This window comes from Pelophylax lessonae (assembly GCF_965119305.1).
Source record: "Pelophylax lessonae genome assembly, chromosome: 3".
Classification (NCBI taxonomy): Eukaryota; Metazoa; Chordata; class Amphibia; order Anura; family Ranidae; genus Pelophylax; species Pelophylax lessonae.
The window spans coordinates 644,797,720-644,819,711 of record NC_138770.1 but is presented as its reverse complement, the minus strand read 5'-3'; the positions used below and the strand labels follow the sequence as shown (position 1 = coordinate 644,819,711).

General features: G+C 43.3%; 1 protein-coding gene across 1 annotated transcript in view; it reads left to right on the top strand.

The window, feature by feature from the left end:
• LOC309551659 (uncharacterized protein) overlaps positions 1–21,992 on the top strand; it is a 107,847-nt gene that overhangs the window by 39,177 nt on the left and 46,678 nt on the right. Inside the window, exons 6-12 of the mRNA XM_082252338.1 lie at positions 3,288–3,455; positions 5,062–5,241; positions 5,900–6,506; positions 8,419–8,529; positions 11,419–11,627; positions 11,715–11,790; positions 17,333–17,620. Of these exons, the coding sequence (XP_082108464.1) occupies positions 3,288–3,455; positions 5,062–5,241; positions 5,900–6,506; positions 8,419–8,529; positions 11,419–11,627; positions 11,715–11,790; positions 17,333–17,620 (1,639 nt within the window). The remainder of the gene's footprint in view (positions 1–3,287; positions 3,456–5,061; positions 5,242–5,899; positions 6,507–8,418; positions 8,530–11,418; positions 11,628–11,714; positions 11,791–17,332; positions 17,621–21,992) is intronic.

Here is a 21,992-nt window from a genome sequence, read left to right as displayed (position 1 = left end):
TAATAATCCTACTAGTACTAAACATGTTTGTAGTACTGCCCCTTTGAGGACTGCTGGATATTTCACTTTCGGGTCCCCTTGGGTTACCGTTAGCAACTGCAGCATGCACAATTCAGCACTTTACTCCTTGGGTCAGTCAATGAACAGTCTATGGGATGTAGTTGTTTTTGCTGTTTTATTTTAAATAGGGATGGGAGAAGGGAAGAGTGGGATACTCCAAATTAAACTATTCACAATGGATGAGGACTCTCACTGATGATGCAGCCAGGCTGCAGATTCACCTTGCCACTAGATGAATTTAGGTTAAGTCTCTGTACAGACGACTTAGTTGGGTATATGATCTTCAGGATACCCGCTTGGTATCCCCTTTCACTCCACAGACTGACACCCGTCCTTTGACTATCCTACACCGTGGTGGGCCCCCTCAGGTCAGGCCCCTAGACACGATCCCCTGTACTCACGATACAGTTTTTCGAGGGTCTCCAGTGTCTCTACCACTCCAGTCAGTTCTCTTTGACCTCTGGGTTCAGTTCCTTTCCTCTGGTCCCCAGGCCGACTGCCTATGACCAGGTGCCACTGCTACAGAGGAGGAGGCAGCCAACACCCTCCCTCTGGGACTCTGCTCCCCAGCCAAAGACCTTGCAGTACATGTGCTCCTGGCTTTTATACAGTATTCCAGAATACACTGAGACAGCCTGTCTCTACCAATCACCAGGACTGTATCAAAGCCTGTGTACTCATTGGTCAGGTTTCCTCCCACTGTCCAACATGCCTCCCTATTGGACCAGTGTGAAACACTATCTAGACCAGTGGCGGCTGGTGAAGTTTTAAGATGGGGAGCGCAAGACCCCGCCCTTCCATTTGACCACTCCCATTTCTCAGAAGCCCCACCCCTTATAGGCTCCACCCATTTTGTCCCCTGTATTTTGCTTCGTGAACAAATTCTCCCAATATATCACATATTAAGGGGTCCATCAGTACTAGTATATCCCATAAAAGGGAGCAGGGGCCCTATTATGGGATATACGGTGAGAGACACCCTATTATGGGATACACGGACTGAGAGTGGCACAAACCCCTCAAGCACAAACCCCCCACAAACCCCTCAAGCACAAACCCCACAGTACAGGCCCCCTAGCACAAACCCCACAGTACAGGCCCCCTAGCACAAACCCCACAGTACAGACCCCATAGCACAAACCCCACAGTACAGACCTCCTAGCACAAACCCCACATTACAAGCCCCCTAGCACAAACCCCACAGTACAGGCCCCCTAGCACAAACCCCACAGTACAGGCCCTTTAGCACTAATCCCACAGTACAGGCCCCCTAGCACAAACCCCACAGTACAGGCCCCTTAGCACTAATCCCACAGTACAGACCCCCTAGCATAAATCCCACAGTACAGGCCCCCTAGCACAAACCCCACAGTACAGGCCCCTTAGCACTAATCCCACAGTACAGACCCCCTAGCTCAAACCCCACAGTACAGACCCCCTAGCACAAACCCCAAAGTACAGGCCCCCTAGCACAAACCCCACAGTACAGGCCCCCTAGCACAAACCCCACAGTACAGACCCCCTAGCACTAATCCCACAGTACAGACCCCCTAGCACTAATCCCACAGTACAGGCCCCCTAGCAAAAACCCCACAGTACAGACCCCCTAGCACTAATCCCACAGTACAGGCCCCCTAGCAAAAACCCCACAGTACAGACCCCCTAGCACTAATCCCACAGTACAGGCCCCCTAGCACAAACCCCACAGTACAGGCCCCCTTTCAATGTAGTGACCAGCGTACATGCCCCCTTCAATGTAGTGACCAGTATACATGCCCCCTTTCAATGCAGTGACCAGTATACATGCCCCCTTTCAATGCAATGACCAGTATACATGCCCCCTTTCAATGCAATGACCAGTATACATGCCCCCTTTCAATGTAGTGACCAGTATACATGCCCCTTTCAATGTGGGGACCAGCATACATGTCCCCAATGCAGTGACCAGTGTACATGTCCCCAATGCAGAGATCAGCGTGCGTGCCTCCAATGCAGTGACCAGTGTACATGTCCCCAATGCAGAGATCAGCGTGCGTGCCTCCAATGCAGTGACCAGTATACATATCCCCAATGCAGAGATCAGCGTGCGTGCCTCCAATGCAGTGACCAGTGTACATGTTTCCAATGCAGAGATCAGCGTGCGTGCCTCCAATGCAGTGACCAGTATACATGTCCCCAATGCAGAGATCATCGTGCGTACCTCCAATGCAGTGACCAGTATACATGTCCCCAATGCAGAGATCAGCGTGCGTGCCTCCAATGCAGTGACCAGTATACATGTCCCCAATGCAGAGATCAGCGGTACGATGCGTCCCCCCCCGGTGCGGTGCGTCCCCCCCTGGTGCGGCCCCCCCAGTGCGGTGCGGGCCCCTCCCGGTGCGGTGCAGTGCGCCCCCCCCCCAGGCCTCACTTACCGTTACCGGTGGATGGAGTACTCTCTGCGAACAGCCGGGCCCAGGAACGAACTTCCTTCCGAGTCCCGACTCCGCCTCCTCACACGCAGCTGGGCGGCTCTCGCTCTCCTCTCTGAATGGAAGGTGATCGTGACACCGGGGCGGTGCACCGCCCACACGCGCACGTCACCAGGTCCATGTCCTCCTGTGATTGGTCCATGCTGGACTCTGGACCAATCACAGCCCGGACATCGGCAAAGTGGGGTGTGTCGGGTCGCATTGCTCTGCGCCCCGATGACCCCCAGAAGAGCGCCAATTGGCGCCTCTGTAAGGCGAAGGTGGGGTCAAAAACCCCACCCCCCCCAATACCCAGCACTAAGTCCGGCGCCCCTAGTTGGCGGAAAATAGACTTTTTTTTTTAATCTAATCTTTTTTTTTTCTTCTACTTCTGTTTGGGGGGGGGGGCGGCGCCCCTGCGCCCCCTATGGGCGGGCCGCCACTTATCTAGACCCAATGAATCACACACTGAACACACTGTGCAGACCTAACTCACAGATCCTGCTCTCTGGTAGGCAGAAAACAATATAGATTTCCCCACTGTTCCTCTGATAGGCAGACAGAGACAAAAAATATACTCTCTCACTAGCACCTACCTAGGAGGGTGCTACATGTTATTACCGGGTATACTGTTACTATACAATAGTTTAGTTTATTGATGCTGCTACTACTACTGCTAGAAATATTATTACAATTATTATTACTCTCTTATGTGTTTTATAGAACAATGCATGCAGGTGTAAAATCCCAAGATTCATTATGGTGTTTCTATGTTAGTTTTCAGATAATGGACTGATCCAGTTTCAGCTTTGGAACATCAATGAAAAATATTTGTTCCCCAATCCCTTTGATAAAAGATTTTGGGGAGATGAGAAGGTGGCCATGCTTGCTGTCTTCTGGGATGATGCAGATCTCACGTTAGGCGATGGGGCACTTTGGTACCAGGTATGTGTGTTGACCTAAGCGATTGTCATTAAGATGATTACCAAAATGTGTGCATGTGTTGAGCGCAGTCACTCACATTCAGTTTTCATAACAGTTTCCTAAAATTATTGTATAGCCCAAACTTTTTTTTTTGTAAGTTTTTAACAGGTGTCCCCATTGTAAGTCTTCCCCTCATATCCTGTTCTGGTAATAACTATAAAATTTTAGATTTCCCATCACTTTTTGTCTTGTGGACAATGGTAACTAATAAAGAGGGTCATTTTCTTCAGTGAGGACCCAGGCAGCAGTAGAATTCTGAGAGAGTTTTTAACCCTTCAAAAATGAAAAACAAATGTTTTCTCCTATATACTTACACATTAAGTATACTGCTCATTCTTAAGAATTACATGCAAAATAATGGTACTGCTTTCAGCACCTAATATCCGAAAGAATCATACCGCCAGGGAGGTTAATAAAGATTGTGTTATAAACCTCAGACATTTTCTGCTTTAAAAATTAGAACAATATCTTCTGCTCTGTGGATGCTGGATAATTGAAATAAAAAATTTGCAAAAAAAAAAAAATTGAACAATATCAAGATCAAGAAACCAAAATACTGCTGTACTAATCTCTTTTCTGACTTCATATAAACTCACAAGAAGATAGTCACCATTTCTCTTATATTGCCTCCCCTCATTTTAAATTCTATAGAGTTAATAACTAAAATTTGAGAGTGCAAAATCTGGTGCAACTGTGCATGGTAGCCAATCAGCTTGTTCATTTAAGCTTTGACAAAAATCATGGAAGCTCATTGGTTTCTATGTACAGCTGCACCAGATTTTGCACTCTTCAGTTTTACTAAAGCAACCCAATTTGTATTTAAGATTTCATATAAAAGTGGACAAGCAGTTCAATAGCATACAACATGGCAAAACCTTGGCACCCCAGATGTTTTGGAACTATATTTCCCATGATGCTCAAATACACTGCAGAGTGCATGAGCATCATGGAAAATGTGGTTCTAAAACATGTGGGGTGCCAAAATTCCCAATCACTAGCATACAATATACAGTATAATGGCATGCAAAGGAACAATCTGACCCTTATAAAGTATAGCTTCCTGTATATATGAAAAAAAAATCCTCTTGAAAGACTGGAAGTCTATGTTTTATTGCAATCCCTTGTAGGCTTACTCGGAAATGTTAGGTTTTCTTGATATAAGACAGGAGTACAGGGGATGGAGGGAAGGGAGGGAAGAGTTTGATGTGTAAACCTGCCCACATTGTAATCTTTTTATAGTAGAGAACTTAATAGTATAGGAGGAGAGTTTTAAATGGTATAGCACTGTAGACTGTTCACATATTGGAAATAATGAGGGAAATGCATTCCTTCTTTACCTCTCCTTCAGCTGCTTATTGTAATTTTTATTTTTTTATTAATTATTATTATTTCCAAATTTCCAAATGAACAGGAAAGCAACCTAAAAGACTCTACCTATTTAGGGTTCTAAATCTTTTTGCCTTTACCCTCATCCAAAAATGGCAGGACTACCATCATATCTGGACACATTTCTGCAATGAAAAGTCCTTTAAATATAAAACGTTATATGGTTTTTACTTTCCTGCAGATATATTCGGAGAAAGAGCAAAAAGACATTTACGCGCAGATGATATTCAACAGAACCAATGAAGAAGTGAACAGATACTTCTATAAGAACATCACCTCCAATTTTACTGCAAAATGGATCCTGAAAATAACATGGGACCAAGTACTGCCAGTTTCTTTTCAGAAAGTAATGCTCCAAGAGGTAAGGAGGATCACTGTCTACAAAATTGTAATAAATATGCTCTCATGTTTGTACATTACTAGAGCCATTAAAATTATGAAGAAAAAAATTAAAACTAGGTACTGACATAGTAGTGCTTGTGTGAACTTGCCCTAAAACTCAGAAGCATATCCATTAAGACAGGGCAAAAAACAATGACCATGGGTGAAATTGTTCCTTTTATCAGTTGACAGCAGACAGAATGGTAAGGTGATTGCCAGCTGGCTGCCATGGGTTTAGCATTGCATGCATTGGGCTTTTTTTTTTATTTAACGTTTTTGATTTATTAAATATTTGTGATAGATCTATAAGCTGCAATATGTTACCTTTTTTTTGCTTTTGGGTTTAGATAAGCTTAAAAGTGAACCCATCATCTGTTTAAAATCCTCATTTAAAAGCCCTTCTTAAGAGCATGTACCACAAAGTACTTGCTGTTACTTCTTTGTTCTTCTTTGCTCTCAGTGCTGTCATACTTTGAATGACAATTGCGCAGTCATTCAACACTGTACACAAATTCCATTTTTTGCCAGCTAATTTTCTATAAGAATATGTTAAAAATACAAATGTTTGAAAAAAAAAATAAAATATTGTTTCTAACTTTGTTTTTTTGATTTTCCTCTGCTGTGTTCAATAAACATAGACCAACACCTTCCAGTGTATACTGACGACAGACGGGACACAGTCCTTTGCATTAATGAAATATTACAATATGTCATGGAGTCCCGGACAGCGCGTATATCACAGAGCCCTGATTGGATACACAAATGGGGAAGGTATTTACTACAATGATCCACAAGCAATGAAGAACAATACCTATGGGCCAGCGGGACGATATCGGCTTCACAAGGTTTTAGGAAACACTAATATAACTGGACTGTGGGCCTATCAGCTGGACACCCCAATTAACAAAAATAAGACGAACTACCACAGGAAGTGCTGGAGGTGGTATTACTCAGAGCCTGATAGTTCTTTATGGGGCGATGGACTGCCGTCTTGTCCATGCCTTAAATCCCAGTCCGCTAAAGACTTTAATTTTATTACTGAGATCCTTCCATCCTTTAGCTCTGATCTGGTTAAGACATTGAGACGGTCACAGGGCAATGGGACAACCTTCCAGTCAACTCTCCCCAATCGTTTTGCCGCTGGACACAGATGTGTCTATGACTCAGAAGGATATTTGATAAATGGATTCAAAGATCGATACTTTATATATGACTCAAATCAGGATGGTGTTCAAAATCATATAGGTAGGTCCGTGATATATGGTTTTCTGAATGATAGAATAGTGAAAAATGGAAATTGCTGAGACTCACATATTAGAAGTCCAGAAAAAGATGGATCATCACGTGTCCATTTATTCACATTTTTAAACATTACCTGGCAAAAAAAAGTGTAAAAAATAATCAGTTCATGCTAAAAGAGGCATTTCCACCTACTCACATATTACATACTGTATTTGTGGGTTGTACCGAGTAACTCTTCCTCTGTGGTAACCCATATTCTTCTTATGTTTCGCTGCAGGTAAATAATGGATTCCAAGCAGAAGCAATGTTCTGTCATTGAGTTCCTGATGAAGAAGGGGTGCAGGCTGTCCACAGACATCCACAGAAGACTACAGAATGTTAATGGAGAAGACACCACTGACACGAGTCACCAATGACAAGACATTGCTCTTGTTAATGGTGTCATCTCTGTAAAAATTCTCAAGCCTTTGTGGACATCAGACAGCATGCACCCTCCTTCTTCAAGAACTCAGTAACTGCACACTGCTTCTGCTTGGAATCCATTATCTACCTGCAATGAAGAAGAAGAAGAAGAAAAAAGAAGAGTTACTATAGAGCATGGGTGCTCAGCCTGTGGCCCTCCAGCCGGTGTGAAAGTTTGAGTCCCATCATGCCTCTGCTTTTGGGAGACGTGCATGTAATTGTCAGTGGCTTGCAATGCCTTATGGGACTTGTACACAGGTTGGGCACCCATGCAAAGGGTCAGTTTACTGTCCTTTAGGCTTTAGGGGGGCTGGACTGTGGCCATTGGGAGTAGAAAATGGCTTGGCATCAGTGCCCCCTTACTGGTTTTAATGGGAGGAAAAGTGCCCCATTGTTGATATAATTGAGAAAAATAGTGCCCCATTGATGGTATCAGAGGGGGAATGGTGCCCCGTCATTGGTGTCAGTTGGTGGAATAGAGCCCCAAGGGCCAGATAAAAGAAAGGAAAGGGCCACATCTGGCCCCAGGGCTACAGGGCTATAGAGCTATAGAGGAAGAGTTACAGGGCTATAGAGGAATAGTTACTTTACTAACATGTGAAGTTTTAAGAACCTCTCCAAGTTAATAAAAAAGTTATGCCACTTTTTGAATTCATTTGATTGGTACAGCCCTCATATTTACTTGCATTCACTTTTGTAGTTTTGAGATCCAGAAATGCCCATAGTGGCAGTCTGTTCATAACATGTTACACCCTGAATATGGGTGTAAAGTGTAACATGTTATGAAAGGTGAACTTTTCGAGTAACTCCACTTTTGTTGAGAAAACACTTCCCTTTGGGTGATCTACAGTATGTTCATTGCAGGAATTTTAACACACTTTGTTGCAGATTCCTACTTTTTGTTGTTCTGAAGAAATAGCAATTTTTGTTTCGCTGTGTCCAAGTAGTGAGTGAATCTTTATGGGAGTGACTTCATAATTATCAATCAGCTGCTGCACCTGCAGGGCTCTAATGAGGAAAGCTGCGGGGTCTGCATCCCTTTAGGCATGATTTCCTTTGAAAGAATCTCACCAAAAAATAGATTTTTGTTGCAGGGGATGCCAAAAATCGGACTTCTGGGAAAATAAGGGAGCCAATCGCAAAAGCAGGAAATGACATATCTGGGTGGCGTTCTGTACACCATCTACTGTGTACAGAACGCCTCTAGGTAGCCATATTGCTTTTTATAGAAAATTACAGAGGCTGCAGATTGAAAAGGAAAGGTAATTTTTAATAACATTCAATTACAATATGACTTGTGTTGCAAATCTATATGCTATAATATTTTTTAAAAATGTTATTTGCTAATTTTAGTGGAGTTACACTTTAAATAGATTGTTATCTTTTTTTTCATACTAGAATTTATATGTAAAGCATTATCTTAATGTAATAACTGTAATTTGTTTCACAACAGATAAAGATTTGCTCCCTTTCCAGTGGTGCTGTATTAATACCCCTCTATGCCATTTATTCTATGAGAGAAGACCCCCGGTATCCTGTTCAGACTATACGTCACCAGGCATGGGTACGTCACTTATGCCATGTGTCAGAGTCACACTTTGTTTTGTCAATTCTTTAAGAAATTTAGTAGGTGAAACATCTGTAGCTGTAGCTATGGTGGAGATTTACTAAACGGGTGCACACAGAATGTGGTGCAGCTGTACAGAGTAACCAATCAGCTTCTAACTTCAGCTTGTTCAATTAAACTTTCACAATAAAACCTGGAAGCTGACTGAAAGGCCAGAACAAGGGGTGGGCACGAGGGATGGCCTCCCCTGGGCACTGTGGCATTATATAAGGTGGGGGAGGCGCTGTGAGGAGGTTGGGGGTAAGAGGATTTGTGTCAGGAGGGGGAATTGGGGGGGGGGGCAGGGGGTAAGAATAATTCTAGGAAGAGACATTTGGGTGGAAGTGCTGGGAGTGGTAATTTAGGGGGATTTGTATAGGGATGGGAGAAAAGAATCTGTGCTAGGAGGGGAATTTGGGGGTACATTTGTACTAGTAAGGATGATTGGGTAGTATTTGTGCTGTACATTTGTGTTTTTTCTTTTGTGGGGGGGGGGGGGATTTGGAGTAGGGGAACGATGTGTACTCGGAGGGAAAATTTGAGGGGTAAAAAAATTGTGCTAGGAGAGGTGTTTTCTTTTGGGGGGGGGGGGGGGGCATTTGCATTGAGAGGTTGGGGGGGAGAGGATTTGATGCTTAGAGGCTAAGCATGCAAATTTGTGTTGTTTTTTTATTTATTTTTTGGAGGGGGGGTATTTTTTGCTAACATATAATGCTCACACATCTTGGGGGGGGGGGGGGCCGTTTGGCATTTTTGCCCTGGGCTCTAGAGGACCATTTCCCGACACTGACTGACTGCTTACTATAGGGTGACCAGACGTCCCTGGTTTCCGGGGACAGTGTCCTCAATCCGGGGACAGTCCCTGTTCCAAGTCTGTCCTCGGTTTTGTCCCCGGATTCAGGGCCGGATTAATGTAGACAGGGCATCCCATGCTGGCTGAGAAACAGCCTGGTGGCTCAGATGCAGACGCCCCCTGCTGAATGATCTCAATGCTGCTCCTGCTGCTGTTGAGTAGAGGAGAGGCTGAGCCAAAAATTTATTGTGTGGAGGGCTGAGACTGGGAGGTGAGCAGATGGGGAGGGGGGTCTGATTGTACACAGGTGAGGGCAGTGGGGGAGCAGGGGTCAGAGCTGATGCAGCTGTATGGAGATATGGAGAGTTTAGCTGTTGTGGGGGAAGGGCTAAGAGGTGGCTGCAGAGATATTCTGTGAGAGAAGGGTGCAGAGGTGAGCTATGGATGTGGGAGCAGAAGTGTCCTCTGAACCCTGCACTCTATGCCTAACACCCTCCGGTATATTATGCAGTCCTGTGCCCAGCGCTCTGTATTATGCAGTCCTATGCCCAATGCTCTTTGTATAATGTAGTCCTGTGCCCAGTACTCTGTATATTATGCAGCCCTGTGCCCAGCGCTCTGTGTATTATGCAGTCCTATGCCCAGCACTCTGTGTATTATATAGTCCTGTGCCCAGTGCTCTGTGTATTATGCAGTCCTGTGCCCAGTGCTCTGTGTATTATGTAGTCCTGTGCCCAGAATTCTGTGTATTATGCAGTCCTGTGCCCAGCGCTCTGTGTATTATGCAGTCCTGTGCCCAGCACTCTGTGTAATATGCAGCCCTGTGCCCAGCGCTCTGTGTATTATGCAGTCCTGTACCCAGCGCTCTGTGTATTATGTAATCCTATGCCCAGCGCTCTGTGTATTATGCAGTCCTGTACCAAGTGCTCTGTGTATTATGTAGTCCTGTGCCCAGCGCTCTGTGTATTATGCAGCCCTGTGCCCAGCGCTCTGTGTATTATGCAGTCCTGTGCCCAGTGCTCTGTGTATTATGCAGTCCTGGACCCAGCGCTCTGTGTATTATGTAGTCCTGTACCCAGCGCTCGGTGTATTATGCAGTCCTGTACCCAGCGATCTGTGTATTATGCAGTCCTGTGCCCAGAATTCTGTGTATTATGCAGTCCTGTGCCCAGAATTCTGTGTATTATGCAGTCCTGTGCCCAGTGCTCTGTGTATGATGCAGTCCTGTGCCCAGCACTCTGTGTAATATACAGCCCTGTGCCCAGCGCTCTGTGTATTATGCAGTCCTGTGCCCAGTGCTCTGTGTATTATGCAGTCCTGTACCCAGCGCTCTGTCTATTATGTAATCCTATGCCCAGCACTCTGTGTATTATATAGTCCTTTACCAAACGCTCTGTGTATTATATAGTCCTGTGCCCAGCACTCTGTGTATTATGCAGTCCTGTGCCCAGCACTCTGTGTATTATGCAGTCCTGTACCCAGCACTCTGTGTATTATGCAGTCCTGTGCCCAGCACTCTGTGTATTATGCAGTCCTGTGCCCAGCACTCTGTGTATTATGCAGTCCTGTGCCCAGCACTCTGTGTATTATGCAGTCCTGTACCCAGCACTCTGTGTATTATGCAGTCCTGTGCCCAGAACTCTGTGTATTATGCAGTCCTGTGCCCAGAACTCTGTGTATTATGCAGTCCTGTGCCCAGCACTCTGGGTATTATGCAGTCCTGTACCAAGCGCTCTGTGTATTATATAGTCCTGTGCCCAGCACTCTGTGTATTATGCAGTCCTGTACCAAGCGCTCTGTGTATTATGCAGTCCTGTACCAAGCGCTCTGTGTATTAGGCAGTCCTTTGCATTTTGGCAATAAAAAAAATAAAATAAATATGTCCCCGGATCATTTTAAAAATCTGGTCACCTTAGCTTACTATGCACAGCTGCACCAGATTCTGTGTGCTCTGGTTTTAGTAAATCTCCCCACTGTAAAGTCTACTGCTTGCTGCATCCTCTCATCTTCCTATAATTTAGTGATTTAATATTCTGGATTTTTTTTCTTTCCAGGACAAGTGTACGGGACTTTGCATTTCTCTATGTTTAATGGACAAGAATACACATTTAAAGGTCTCGGGGAGTTTGTCATTGTCAGGCTATCGTCCGCCAAGGGAGCCAACGTCTTCACTCTTCAGGGTCAGACAGAGAAACGGGAGAATGGATATGCAAATACCACCGCACTTATACGATTGGCCGCATTCTACCAAGGCACGCTCAAGGTACGTGACCAGCGCGCTCAAACATCTGTAGACGTCTTTCAGCATTTTTCTCGTACAGTGAGGTTTATCTTATTGTGTGATATGCAGGTGGAATGGCGAATCTCTGAAAACAGGAAAGATTTGCTGGCTTTAGTGGATGATAAACAAGTGGAATTCAAGAAAAGTGAGTATTTCTAAGGGTTATGGGGGAAATATACTATATATTAAGACTACAGGATAGGCCAAATTTTAAAGGCTTAAACTATTTACAAATGATGACAGTGCATCAGATCGCATACAGGCACTCAGTTTAATAAAATTCCTACTTTCTAATATGTTTATCTTTTAGTTCCCGAAATATGTAAAAGCATACTGTGGGGCTCATTTACCAAAGGCAAATAGACGGTGCATTTTACAAAGTGCAGTTGCACTCAGCAAAAGCAGTTGCTCCAGATCTTAGTAAATGAGTAGCAGCTCCGCTGACTTCCATCATCCAATCATGTGCCAGCAATAATGCTGTTTTTTTTTTTTAAATGTTCTAGCATGTGATTGGGTATTCTTTACAAAGTGAAGCTTTATCTCATTTACTAAGCTCTGGAGCAACTGCACTTTTTAAAACGGACAGTCTATTTGCCTTTAGTAAATCAACACCTGTATGTACAGACATACCCAAATCCACAGCACCGATCCATACCCACGCCTGTTGCCACCTGCGAACAAACAGAGTGTCACCCTCAGTCTCTGCTCATCATCAAAGTGTTACTAAACCCAGGGGCCTGCATTCACTTTATCTGGTCTGACACAGTACACAGAACATGGAAATGCAATTATTTTAGTAAATATAAACTGCTAAATACTTTTTCTCATCAGCAGTATATAGCAGTCTTGTGACTTCTTTCAGTGTCTGGGTAAATCTTGTCGGAGGAGTTTTCATTCTCCTCTGATTGTCCTCTGAGGCTGTATGACCCCCTGACCCTCTGTCTGGACAGTGCTGATTGGCCTTGTGCTGATCACATGCACCCTCCTAAGAACAAAATAAAATCTATCTAGAAATACACACCAAACTGAGCATGTGAGGAGTGCCCCTAGGGCTCTTTACTACCAGGAGATGGATTGGGGACAGTAGAAGAAGGGGATGATCCACAGTGAGTATAACAAGCATGCTTTACTGCATATACAGACTGATTTTACTGTTGTGGGTTTAGTAACACTTTAAGGGATAAAGAAAGATGAAAGCCACACCACAGAGTTGGCTCCTTCTGGCATGACAACAAAGCAACTATAAACCAGTGTTCATTTTGTGGACAAAATTATTTTCGTTGACTAAATAAACACTATTTTAGTAGACTAAAATACGACTAAAACCAAAACAATTCAGGTGACTAAAATAAGACTAGAACTAAAATGGCATTTTATTCAAAAGGCTATGACTAAAACTAAATAAAAATTTGACATCAAAATTAACACTGGTTATATATCACAATGGCTAAACCTGTGTCCGTAGTGCATGTTCAAAACGTAATACCATAAAATCATAACATGTTATTAGATTTTTACTCCAGGAATATGATGTAATGGGTTTGGAGATTCTAGAGAAATGCCTAAATAATGCAATACAAATTAACTAAACCCAGTAGATTTTAGTCTACTCAAATGTAGGAGATTTCAGTGGACTAAAATACGACTAAATCCAAAACAATTTAGGTGACTAAAATACAACTAAAAATTAAATGGCATCTTAATTTTAAACTATGACTAAAACTAAATAATAAATTGACGTATAAATTAACGCTGCTATATACATGGTATCTCAACCCAAAAACCAAACCTTCTTAAAGCGTTTCACCACCATTGACCTAAGCTATCGTAAAAAATGCGCTGTAACGCAGCGCTTAGATGCCATTAGTATCTATCTATACATCAATTGGCAATCAAGTGGTGCTGAAACTCTTAGGAGCAACCACATTAACAGTCTTAAAATGATCTTTGTGTATTGTGTGCACTATGCTAAAAACATATAAACTAAAAAAATGTATAGATGTGCATATACAGTATATTATTATTATACAGGGTTATATAGTGCCAACAGTTTGCAATATAAAGGAAGACAGTAGAGTTACAATACAATAAAATTCAAGAGGGTTAAGAAGTATATCAGCATAATCTCATAAAATACACCCCACTCCACCCCTCACTAAAGTTATGTCTCAAGATCACAAAATTGTGCGTGTAAGAACAGGGAATCCTGAATCTTCATTGCTCACATTATATATATATATATATGCATAGGGTGAAGGGACAGTCTTAACGCGTTTCGTGATAAGACATCACCAGGTGCTAAAGGGTATATGTGTACAAACTAGTGACAATACATTAAAAAAAGATAATACAAACAAAAGTATGCAAACATACAGTGCCATCTTAAGAGCCTTATAGGCCCCTGGGCAATGCAGTGTACTGGGGCCCCCTGCCTACACAATCACCCACGAGAATAAAAATGCAAATTATCGATAAGGCGATATTTATTTTTATTGGTACCTCAAACAAAATCAGTGTTTAAACATTAACACAACGTTTGGACAACATATCATGAGCGTGAAACACAAGGAATTAAAAAACAAGAAATTACAGTACCAAAACACTATGGATTATTGATTAAATGACTGTGCCATCCTTTTCCTGCCCTATAGTATATATTGGTCCCTGTAGTATGTATATAGTAAGGTATATACTCCAGGTAGTTGTCTCTTGTAGTATATATTGGTCCCTGTAATATGTATATAGTAAGGTATATACTCCAGGTAGTTGTCTCTTGTAGTATATAGTGTTCCCTGTAATATGTATATAGTAAGGTATATACTCCAGGTAGTTAGTTGTACTCTCTTGTAGTATATAGTGTTCCCTGTAATATGTATATAGTAAGGTATATACTCCAGGTAGTTAGTTGTACTCTCTTGTAGTATATAGTGTTCCCTGTAATATGTATATAGTAAGGTATATTCTCCAGGTAGTGTACTCTCTGGTCCCTGACCCTGTAATATGTATATAGTAAGGTATATACTCCAGTCCAGGTGCTGTACTCTCTTGTAGTATATAGTGTGTTCCCTGTAATATGTATATAGTAAGGTATATACTCCAGTCCAGGTGTTGTACTCTCTTGTAGTATATAGTGTGTTCCCTGTAATATGTATATAGTAAGGTATATCCGACCTCCAGGTAGTTGTACTCTCTTGTGTCGATGGAGAGAGAGTGAAAAAAAAATAAGAAAATCAAGCAGCCTGGCTGCCTTACCTTTCACAACGGCTGCTCAGTCATGCTGCACATAAAGGGAGGAGGTGGGTGGAGCCAGTCTTCTAGGCGCGGAGAGGAGAGGAGGACGAGCCGACGAGGAGGATCCTCCTCCGCTGTGCATGATGGGTCTGCTCTCCAACGTCACTGGTTGCTAGATGCCAATCGGCTGGCCAGGCTGGCCTTCCTAGCAACCAGTGTGGAGTGGAGACTCAGAGCCACCGGCCAACAACGGGGGGCCCAGCGGACAACGGGGGGGGCCCTAGACCACCAGGTAAACTAAGTAATCTGGCCTCAGTGGCCTGTTGGGGGACAGTAATCGCCACCATGTGTGTGGGGCCCCTTGGCAAGTGGGGCCCCCGGGCAACCGCCGGGCATGCCCAATGGAAAAGACGGCCCTGCAAACATATCAAATTGACCGTACATAGCTACTTACAAATCAACAGCTATATGCTAAAGAAGTGCTAGTCCAACCACTATGCAGTGCTATGTGATCACTTTATTGAGGGGGTGGAGCGCAGTGTAGCCAAGCGTCAGTAAATTCACGGACAGCTTGTAAAAATCTGTGAATTTCAAAGCTGTCTGTAAAAGTCCGTTACGGACATAAAGGGGTTGATTTACTAAAGGCAAATAGATTGTGAACTTTGCAAAGTGCAGTTGCTCCAGAGTTTAGTAAATGAGGTAAAGCTTCACTTTGCAAAGAATGTCCAATCACATGCAAGGAAAATAAAAAAAATCTGCATTTTTGCTTGCACATGATTGGATGATGGAAGTCAGCAGAGCTTCTGCTCATTTTCTAATCTCTGGAGCAACTGCTCTTGCACAGTGCAATTTACTTATTGCCTTTAGTAAATCAAAATGTCTGTAAAAACACTGCCCAAGGAGATGGATGGATCAGTCGGTCCATCCAACTTACACAAGCCTACAGTATTTGATTTTTTTTTTTGTTTCTGTTGTCACCTGCCGCTAAAGTGCCACCTCTTGCCCGCCACTGTCACAGCTATTCCTATTGGTTGGTTGCTAGGACCGCCCAACCCCATGCTTGCCAGAGGAGGAAAACAATGCTTCCTCTCCACTCTTCCTGCCGCCATTGGCTAATAAAAGGTCAGCCGAGTGATGATTGGCCCGCGGCTCTCCCCCTTTGGCTGTGCAATGAGTGTGATGTCCTCATGTTGCTTTCCCCTCCCCCCTCCTTGCTGTGTTACATGTGTGTGCACACTGGAGCTGGGCCCCCTGATGCAACAACATAACAATGAGCTGGTAGCATACCCAATGTTGTTGCTGATGAGCAGCCCTGGCTCAGACAGGCGGCACCACGCCCAGCTACCACCACTGCTCCATCCTTTGTAACCCTGGACCAGCCTGACTTGAGCGTCACTTGCAAAGTGTAATATAAGTATGAGATTTTGCTGATATACACTACATTGTCAAAAGTATTGGGACACCTGCCTTTACACACATCCCAAAGGTGTTCTATCGGGTTGAGGTGCAGGCCAGTTAAGTTCCTCCACTCCAAACTCGCACATCCATGTCTTTATGGACCTTTCTTTGTGTACTGGTCCAAATCATTTGGTCGAGGGGGGGATTATGGTGTGGGGTTGTTTTTCAGGGGTTGGGCTTGGCCCCTTAGTTCCAGTGATAGGAACTCTTAAGGTGTCAGCATACCAAGACATTTTGGACAATTTCATGCTCCCAACTTTGTGGGAACAGTTTGGAGATGGCCCCTTCCTGTTCCAACATGACTGCGCACCAGTGCACAAGGCAAGGTCCATAAAGACATGGATGAGCAAGTCCTGACCTCAACCAGATAGAACACCTTTGGGATGAATTAGAGTGGATTCTGCGAGCCAGGCCTTCTCATCCTCATCAGTGCCTGACTTCACAAATGTACTTCTGGAAGAATGGTCAAACATTCCCATAGACACACTCCTAAACCTTGTGGACTGCCTTCCCAGAAGAGTTGAAGCTGTTATAGCTGCAAAGGGTGGGCCAACTCAATATTGAACTCTACGGATTAAGACTGGGATGCCATTAAAGTTCATGTGCGTGTAAAGGCAGACGTCCCAATACTTTTGATAATATAATGTATATGCATATCTATTGCAGTGCATTTTTTTTTGTCTATATATTTTTACCATTGTACACACAAAAAAACATGTAATTTTAAAACTGTTATTGTGATTGCTCTTGAGAGTTTCGAGCACTGTTAAAGTCCTATCTTTTACATTTTTTTGATTGCCAATTTAAGTATAGGGATGGAATGCCATTCATATTCATCTATACCTATTATTTTGATGGATCTATCTATATATCACCTTAGATGACACATGTTTTTAGCACTTCCGGAAGCGCACGTCAAAACACAAATGTGAAATCTGAGTGATTGAAATTGAACAATGTTTTCATCTTTGAATACGGTGTTCCATCTTATTTTGCAGATGTAATGTACTTCAGCCAAAACAGTTTTTCTCTCCTCAAATTAGAAGAAAAAAGAATTGCCGTTGTGTACAGCTGTGGTCTGCAGTTGTCTGTGGGAATGGGCGAAGGCGCCATTTTGCAGGCCGTGGTCCTTCTACCGCAGACGTTCCTCCATAAAACGCTTGGCCTGCTAGGATTATGGAGCTCAAGTAAAAATGACGTCATCACGCAGTCCAATGGACTTGTTTTGTCTTTCCCGGAGAATGTCCTGCCGAATGAGGAAAACCTGTATAATTTTGGTCTTTCGTGTAAGTTTTGTGAAGTAAAGGGAGAGCTTTAACATATGGATTTAACCACTTAAGCCCCGGAAGATTTTACCCCCTTCCTGACCAGGGCCTATTTTGCGATTCGGCACTGCATGACTTTAACGGACAATTGCGCGGTCGTGCGACGCTGTACTTAAACAAATTTGATGTCCTTTTTTTTCCCACAAACAGAGCTTTCTTTTGGTGGTATTTGATCACCTGTGCAATTTTTTGATCATACGCTATAAACAAAAAAAGAGCGTCAATTTTGCAAAAATAACAATATTTTTCACATTTTTTTATATGAAATTCCCCCCAAAAAATGTAAAAATCAACATTTTTTAACATTTTAGGCCAATTTGTTTTATGCTACCTATGTTTGGTAAAAAAAATCGCAAAAAGTGTATTTTGATTGGTTTGCGCAAACGTTATTGTGTTTACTAACTAAGGGAAAGATTTTTGTCATTTTTGTTGTTTTTTTTTTTTTTAACGAGTAATGGCGGTGATCTGCGATTTTCTTTTTTGCGGGACTGCGACATTTCGGCAGACAGATCGGACCCTTGACTGATATTTTTGACACTTTTGGGGTTACCAGTGACATTACTGCAGTAATCAGTGCTATACACATGCACTGTTACTGTAATAATGACACTGGCAGTGAAGGGGTTAACTTTTTTGAGAGGGAGGGGTTAAGTGTGTCCCTAGGGGCGTGATTCTAACTGTGATTGGATGTGGCTTGAGGTGTAAGAACAGAGATCAACGGTCCTACATAGCAGAAACGTATGATCTCAATTCTTACACATGGGAGAATGACAGGCGGCTGTGTTTACATTAGCCGCCTGCCTTTCTCCCGATGTAACGGACAATCGCGAGTGCCCGGCGGACCCGATGCGTGGGGGGTCCGTGAGGGAGCGGGAGCACGCCTCCGGGCGCGCGCTCGCTCCCTAGAGCCTCACAGGCTAGCGACGTAGACCTACGTCGCTTTGCCTGTAAGGGGCTGACTGCCGACGTAAATCGTCGTTAGGCAGTCAGCAAGTGGTTAAAAGAGGCAGCTGGATAACCAAAGAACAAATATTCTCTGCTAATGAGATGCAAAATCACTGAATCATTAATGAAGACAAGGTGTAATTATTTCACTTGGAAACAGTAGACAAGTGCATGGGTTTCCATAAATGATATGTTTGTACGTGTCAATGGGCATTTTTCTCAAATTTACATTTCTTAGTGTAAATCTAGGGAAAGTTACTGTGTATGAATCTATTTTGATATCATGCTATATGAATATATTTATTGTAGCCATTCACTGATTAGTTTTGCTTTTTGCCCAAATTTTCTTTTTTTTTAATTGAACTTGTGAGCAGATCACACACATTGCAGCTTTTACTTTTTCTGGCCAATCAGTAAGTTTCTCTTTCAAGCCCCAGTCACACTTGTGAAAAGGGCAGTTAGAAATGACATGCAGGAGTCCCAGTGAAAAGCTGCGGGCAGAATCCCCATTAAAACTAAAAGGGGGCTGACAGGTCCTGCAGCTAATCACAGACACTGAAGCAGGGATTACCTGGACATGATCGGACCTAGATGCAAACAGTCTGTGTCCAGGGTCGATAATTCCCAGCTCATACCTTTTCTTTCACTTTGCACTTTTTAATACTACATCAAAAAATAAATAAATAAAACGTAAGCACTTGCCGACCGCCTAACATACATTTACTGCGACAAAGTGGCTATATTGGGCGAAATCACGTACCTGTTCATCATTTCATGCAATAGCCACTAGATGGCCAAAAGGCGCGGAAGCGCGCTGATTGGACAGATAGGGAGACAATTAGCGGGTCTGGCGGACCCAGTGTCCGCCAACCACCAGCGATCCTTCCCAAGCCAGGCAGAAGGGCGATTTGCCTATGTATGCAAGGCAGATCGCTGTTCTGACAGGGGAGAAGATAGAGATCTTGTGTTTCTGCTAAGCAGGAACACGGATCTCTGTCTTTCCCAAGTCAGAGCGACACCCATACAATTAGCAAGCACCCCCTAGGAACACATTTAACCCTTGATCACCCCCGATGTTAACCCCTTCCATGCCAGTGTTATAAGTACAGTAACTGTGCATATTTTTAGCACTGATCACTGTAGTAATGTCACTGGTCCCCAGAAATTGTTAGTTAGATCTCCTATTTGTCTGCCGCAATGTTGCAGTCCTGCTAAAAATCGCTTATCGCCGCCATCACTAGTAAAAAGTAAATAAATAAAAATGCCATAAAAATATCCCATAGTTTGTAGACGTGATAACGTTTGCACAAACCAATCAATATACGCTTATTGGGATTTTTTTTACCAAAAACATGCAGCAGAATACAAATTGGCCTAAATTGATGAAGAAACTTGATTTTGTATATTTTTTATTGAAAATGTTTTATAGCAGAAAGTAAAAAAATATATTATTTTTTTTCAAAATTGTCGCTCTTTTTTTGTTTATAGTGCAAAAAAATAAAAACTGCGAGGTGATCAAATACCACCAAAAGCAAGCTCTATTTGGGGGAAAAAAGGACATCAATTTCATTTAGGAACAGCGTCGCACGACCACGCAATTGTCAGTTAAAATAACGCAGTGCCTTAGTGCAAAAAATGGCCTGGTCATTATGGGGGTAAAACTTTCCGGGGCTGGAGTGGTTAATGAACTAACAAATACAAAGGAAAAAAAATAATTTCAGAAAAAATAGAAGTAAATTGTGTGCAGGAAAATGAAAGTTAAGCAGAGAAGGGATAGAATTAGGGTAAACAAAGGGTTAATAAGGTGGCATTCCAGTTAATGCAACATAACAAAAAAGGTTAATGCTTTGTAAGCACTTCTGTATGTTCTATATTTTGAGCTTTTAGTTTCAAGGCATAATTTTAAAGCGGAGTTCCACCCTGGAATTTTTTTTTTTTTTTTTAAATACCCCCGGGACAGTCAGGGCTAGTGCATTCCACAATGCATAGCCTCTGATCTGTCTCGGGTTGCACTTACCTTTTAGAAGAAATACTTACCTTGAAAATGTATTGTCCAGCGCTGCCATCTCAGGTGTGGGCAGCTTGAAGCCAGTGCGTCCTCTTCAGCATCCTCTTCCGCCTTCTTCGGTCCCACGATGCCCTGCGCCGGCCCCGACGTCACTTCCGGGTCGCGCATGCCCAGAAGCTGTTTAGAAGGGGATGACGCGCGCGCCCCGGAACTGACGTCGGGGCCGGTGCAGGGCCAATGATTCCTGGGAGCTATGACGTTCAGCTCCCAGGAATCATTGCAGAGCCAGGAAGTGACGACGGGCCGCGGCCGAGGAAGGAGGAAGAAGGAAGTAAGGTAAGTATTTTTTCTTCGCTACGAGGTAAGTAAAAAAAAAAAAAAAATGCGATTATCCATTTCTTTTTCAGGTGACCCGGAGCGAGAAGATGGAGGTAAGTATAAAATTAGGGTGGAACTCCACTTTAAGCCTATTGCCTTTAAAAATTCTCTGCATGGAGCTTAAAGGTTCTCTCAGATGGGTGGCCAGGGCTGCTGATAAGGCAGTACAGCCAGCCCTCCTGTACTGGGCCTGGGCCCCATCAGTTCAAAAGGGGGGACCGGGCACCTGCTGAGCAGGAGGGCCGGCTATACTGTCTTATTGCAGACACTGATCCTTTTCAGCCTTCCCCTGCAATGCTGCCAGCTTCTCCTCCCCCCCCCCCATCTACACTCCCCCCTGTGTGCCCCTTTCCCCTGCAGCCCTGCTGGATTCCCTCCTATCCTGCTGACAGCTGCTGTGGGCACACAGGGGGATGGCACAGATTTGGTATAATAAAGTGCTAGGCGTGAATAAATATGAAAATAAATAATCAGGATTCAAACACTAAATATAAAATTACATTCAATTGTTTACAACACCCCGTGAAGTGAATAAATAAAGTTCATAGAAAATGTATCCGTAAATCTCAAATAACAGTCCAAATAATATTAATATTAAGTGCTTCAGCAAGTAGCCAGTGAAAGTTATTGAGAAAAATAGAAATAAAGTGCTCAGGTGCTGGAGATCATGTGCAAATTCATGCTGCAATGGTGTAGTGATATGGTGACTTTTTCCTCTCCCCCCAGGATATTCCACTTACCGGACGGAGTGGACCCCTAGACCGTACAGTGTAAGGGTCGCACAAGCATAGTCCGGCATACAATCCGGGAAAATACTCCTTTGATCTTGGTTATGACCACTAGGGGGTCTCCTACAGCCTCTCAGCAGGATAGGACCATATGTAGAAGGAAAAAATCCCAATAGTGTGATATTGCTACAAAATCATGTTTATTAAAGCTTCCAAATAAAAGACTCACATTTAATGGAATAAAAACAAGCGGTATCTAGTCATGAATCGGTAT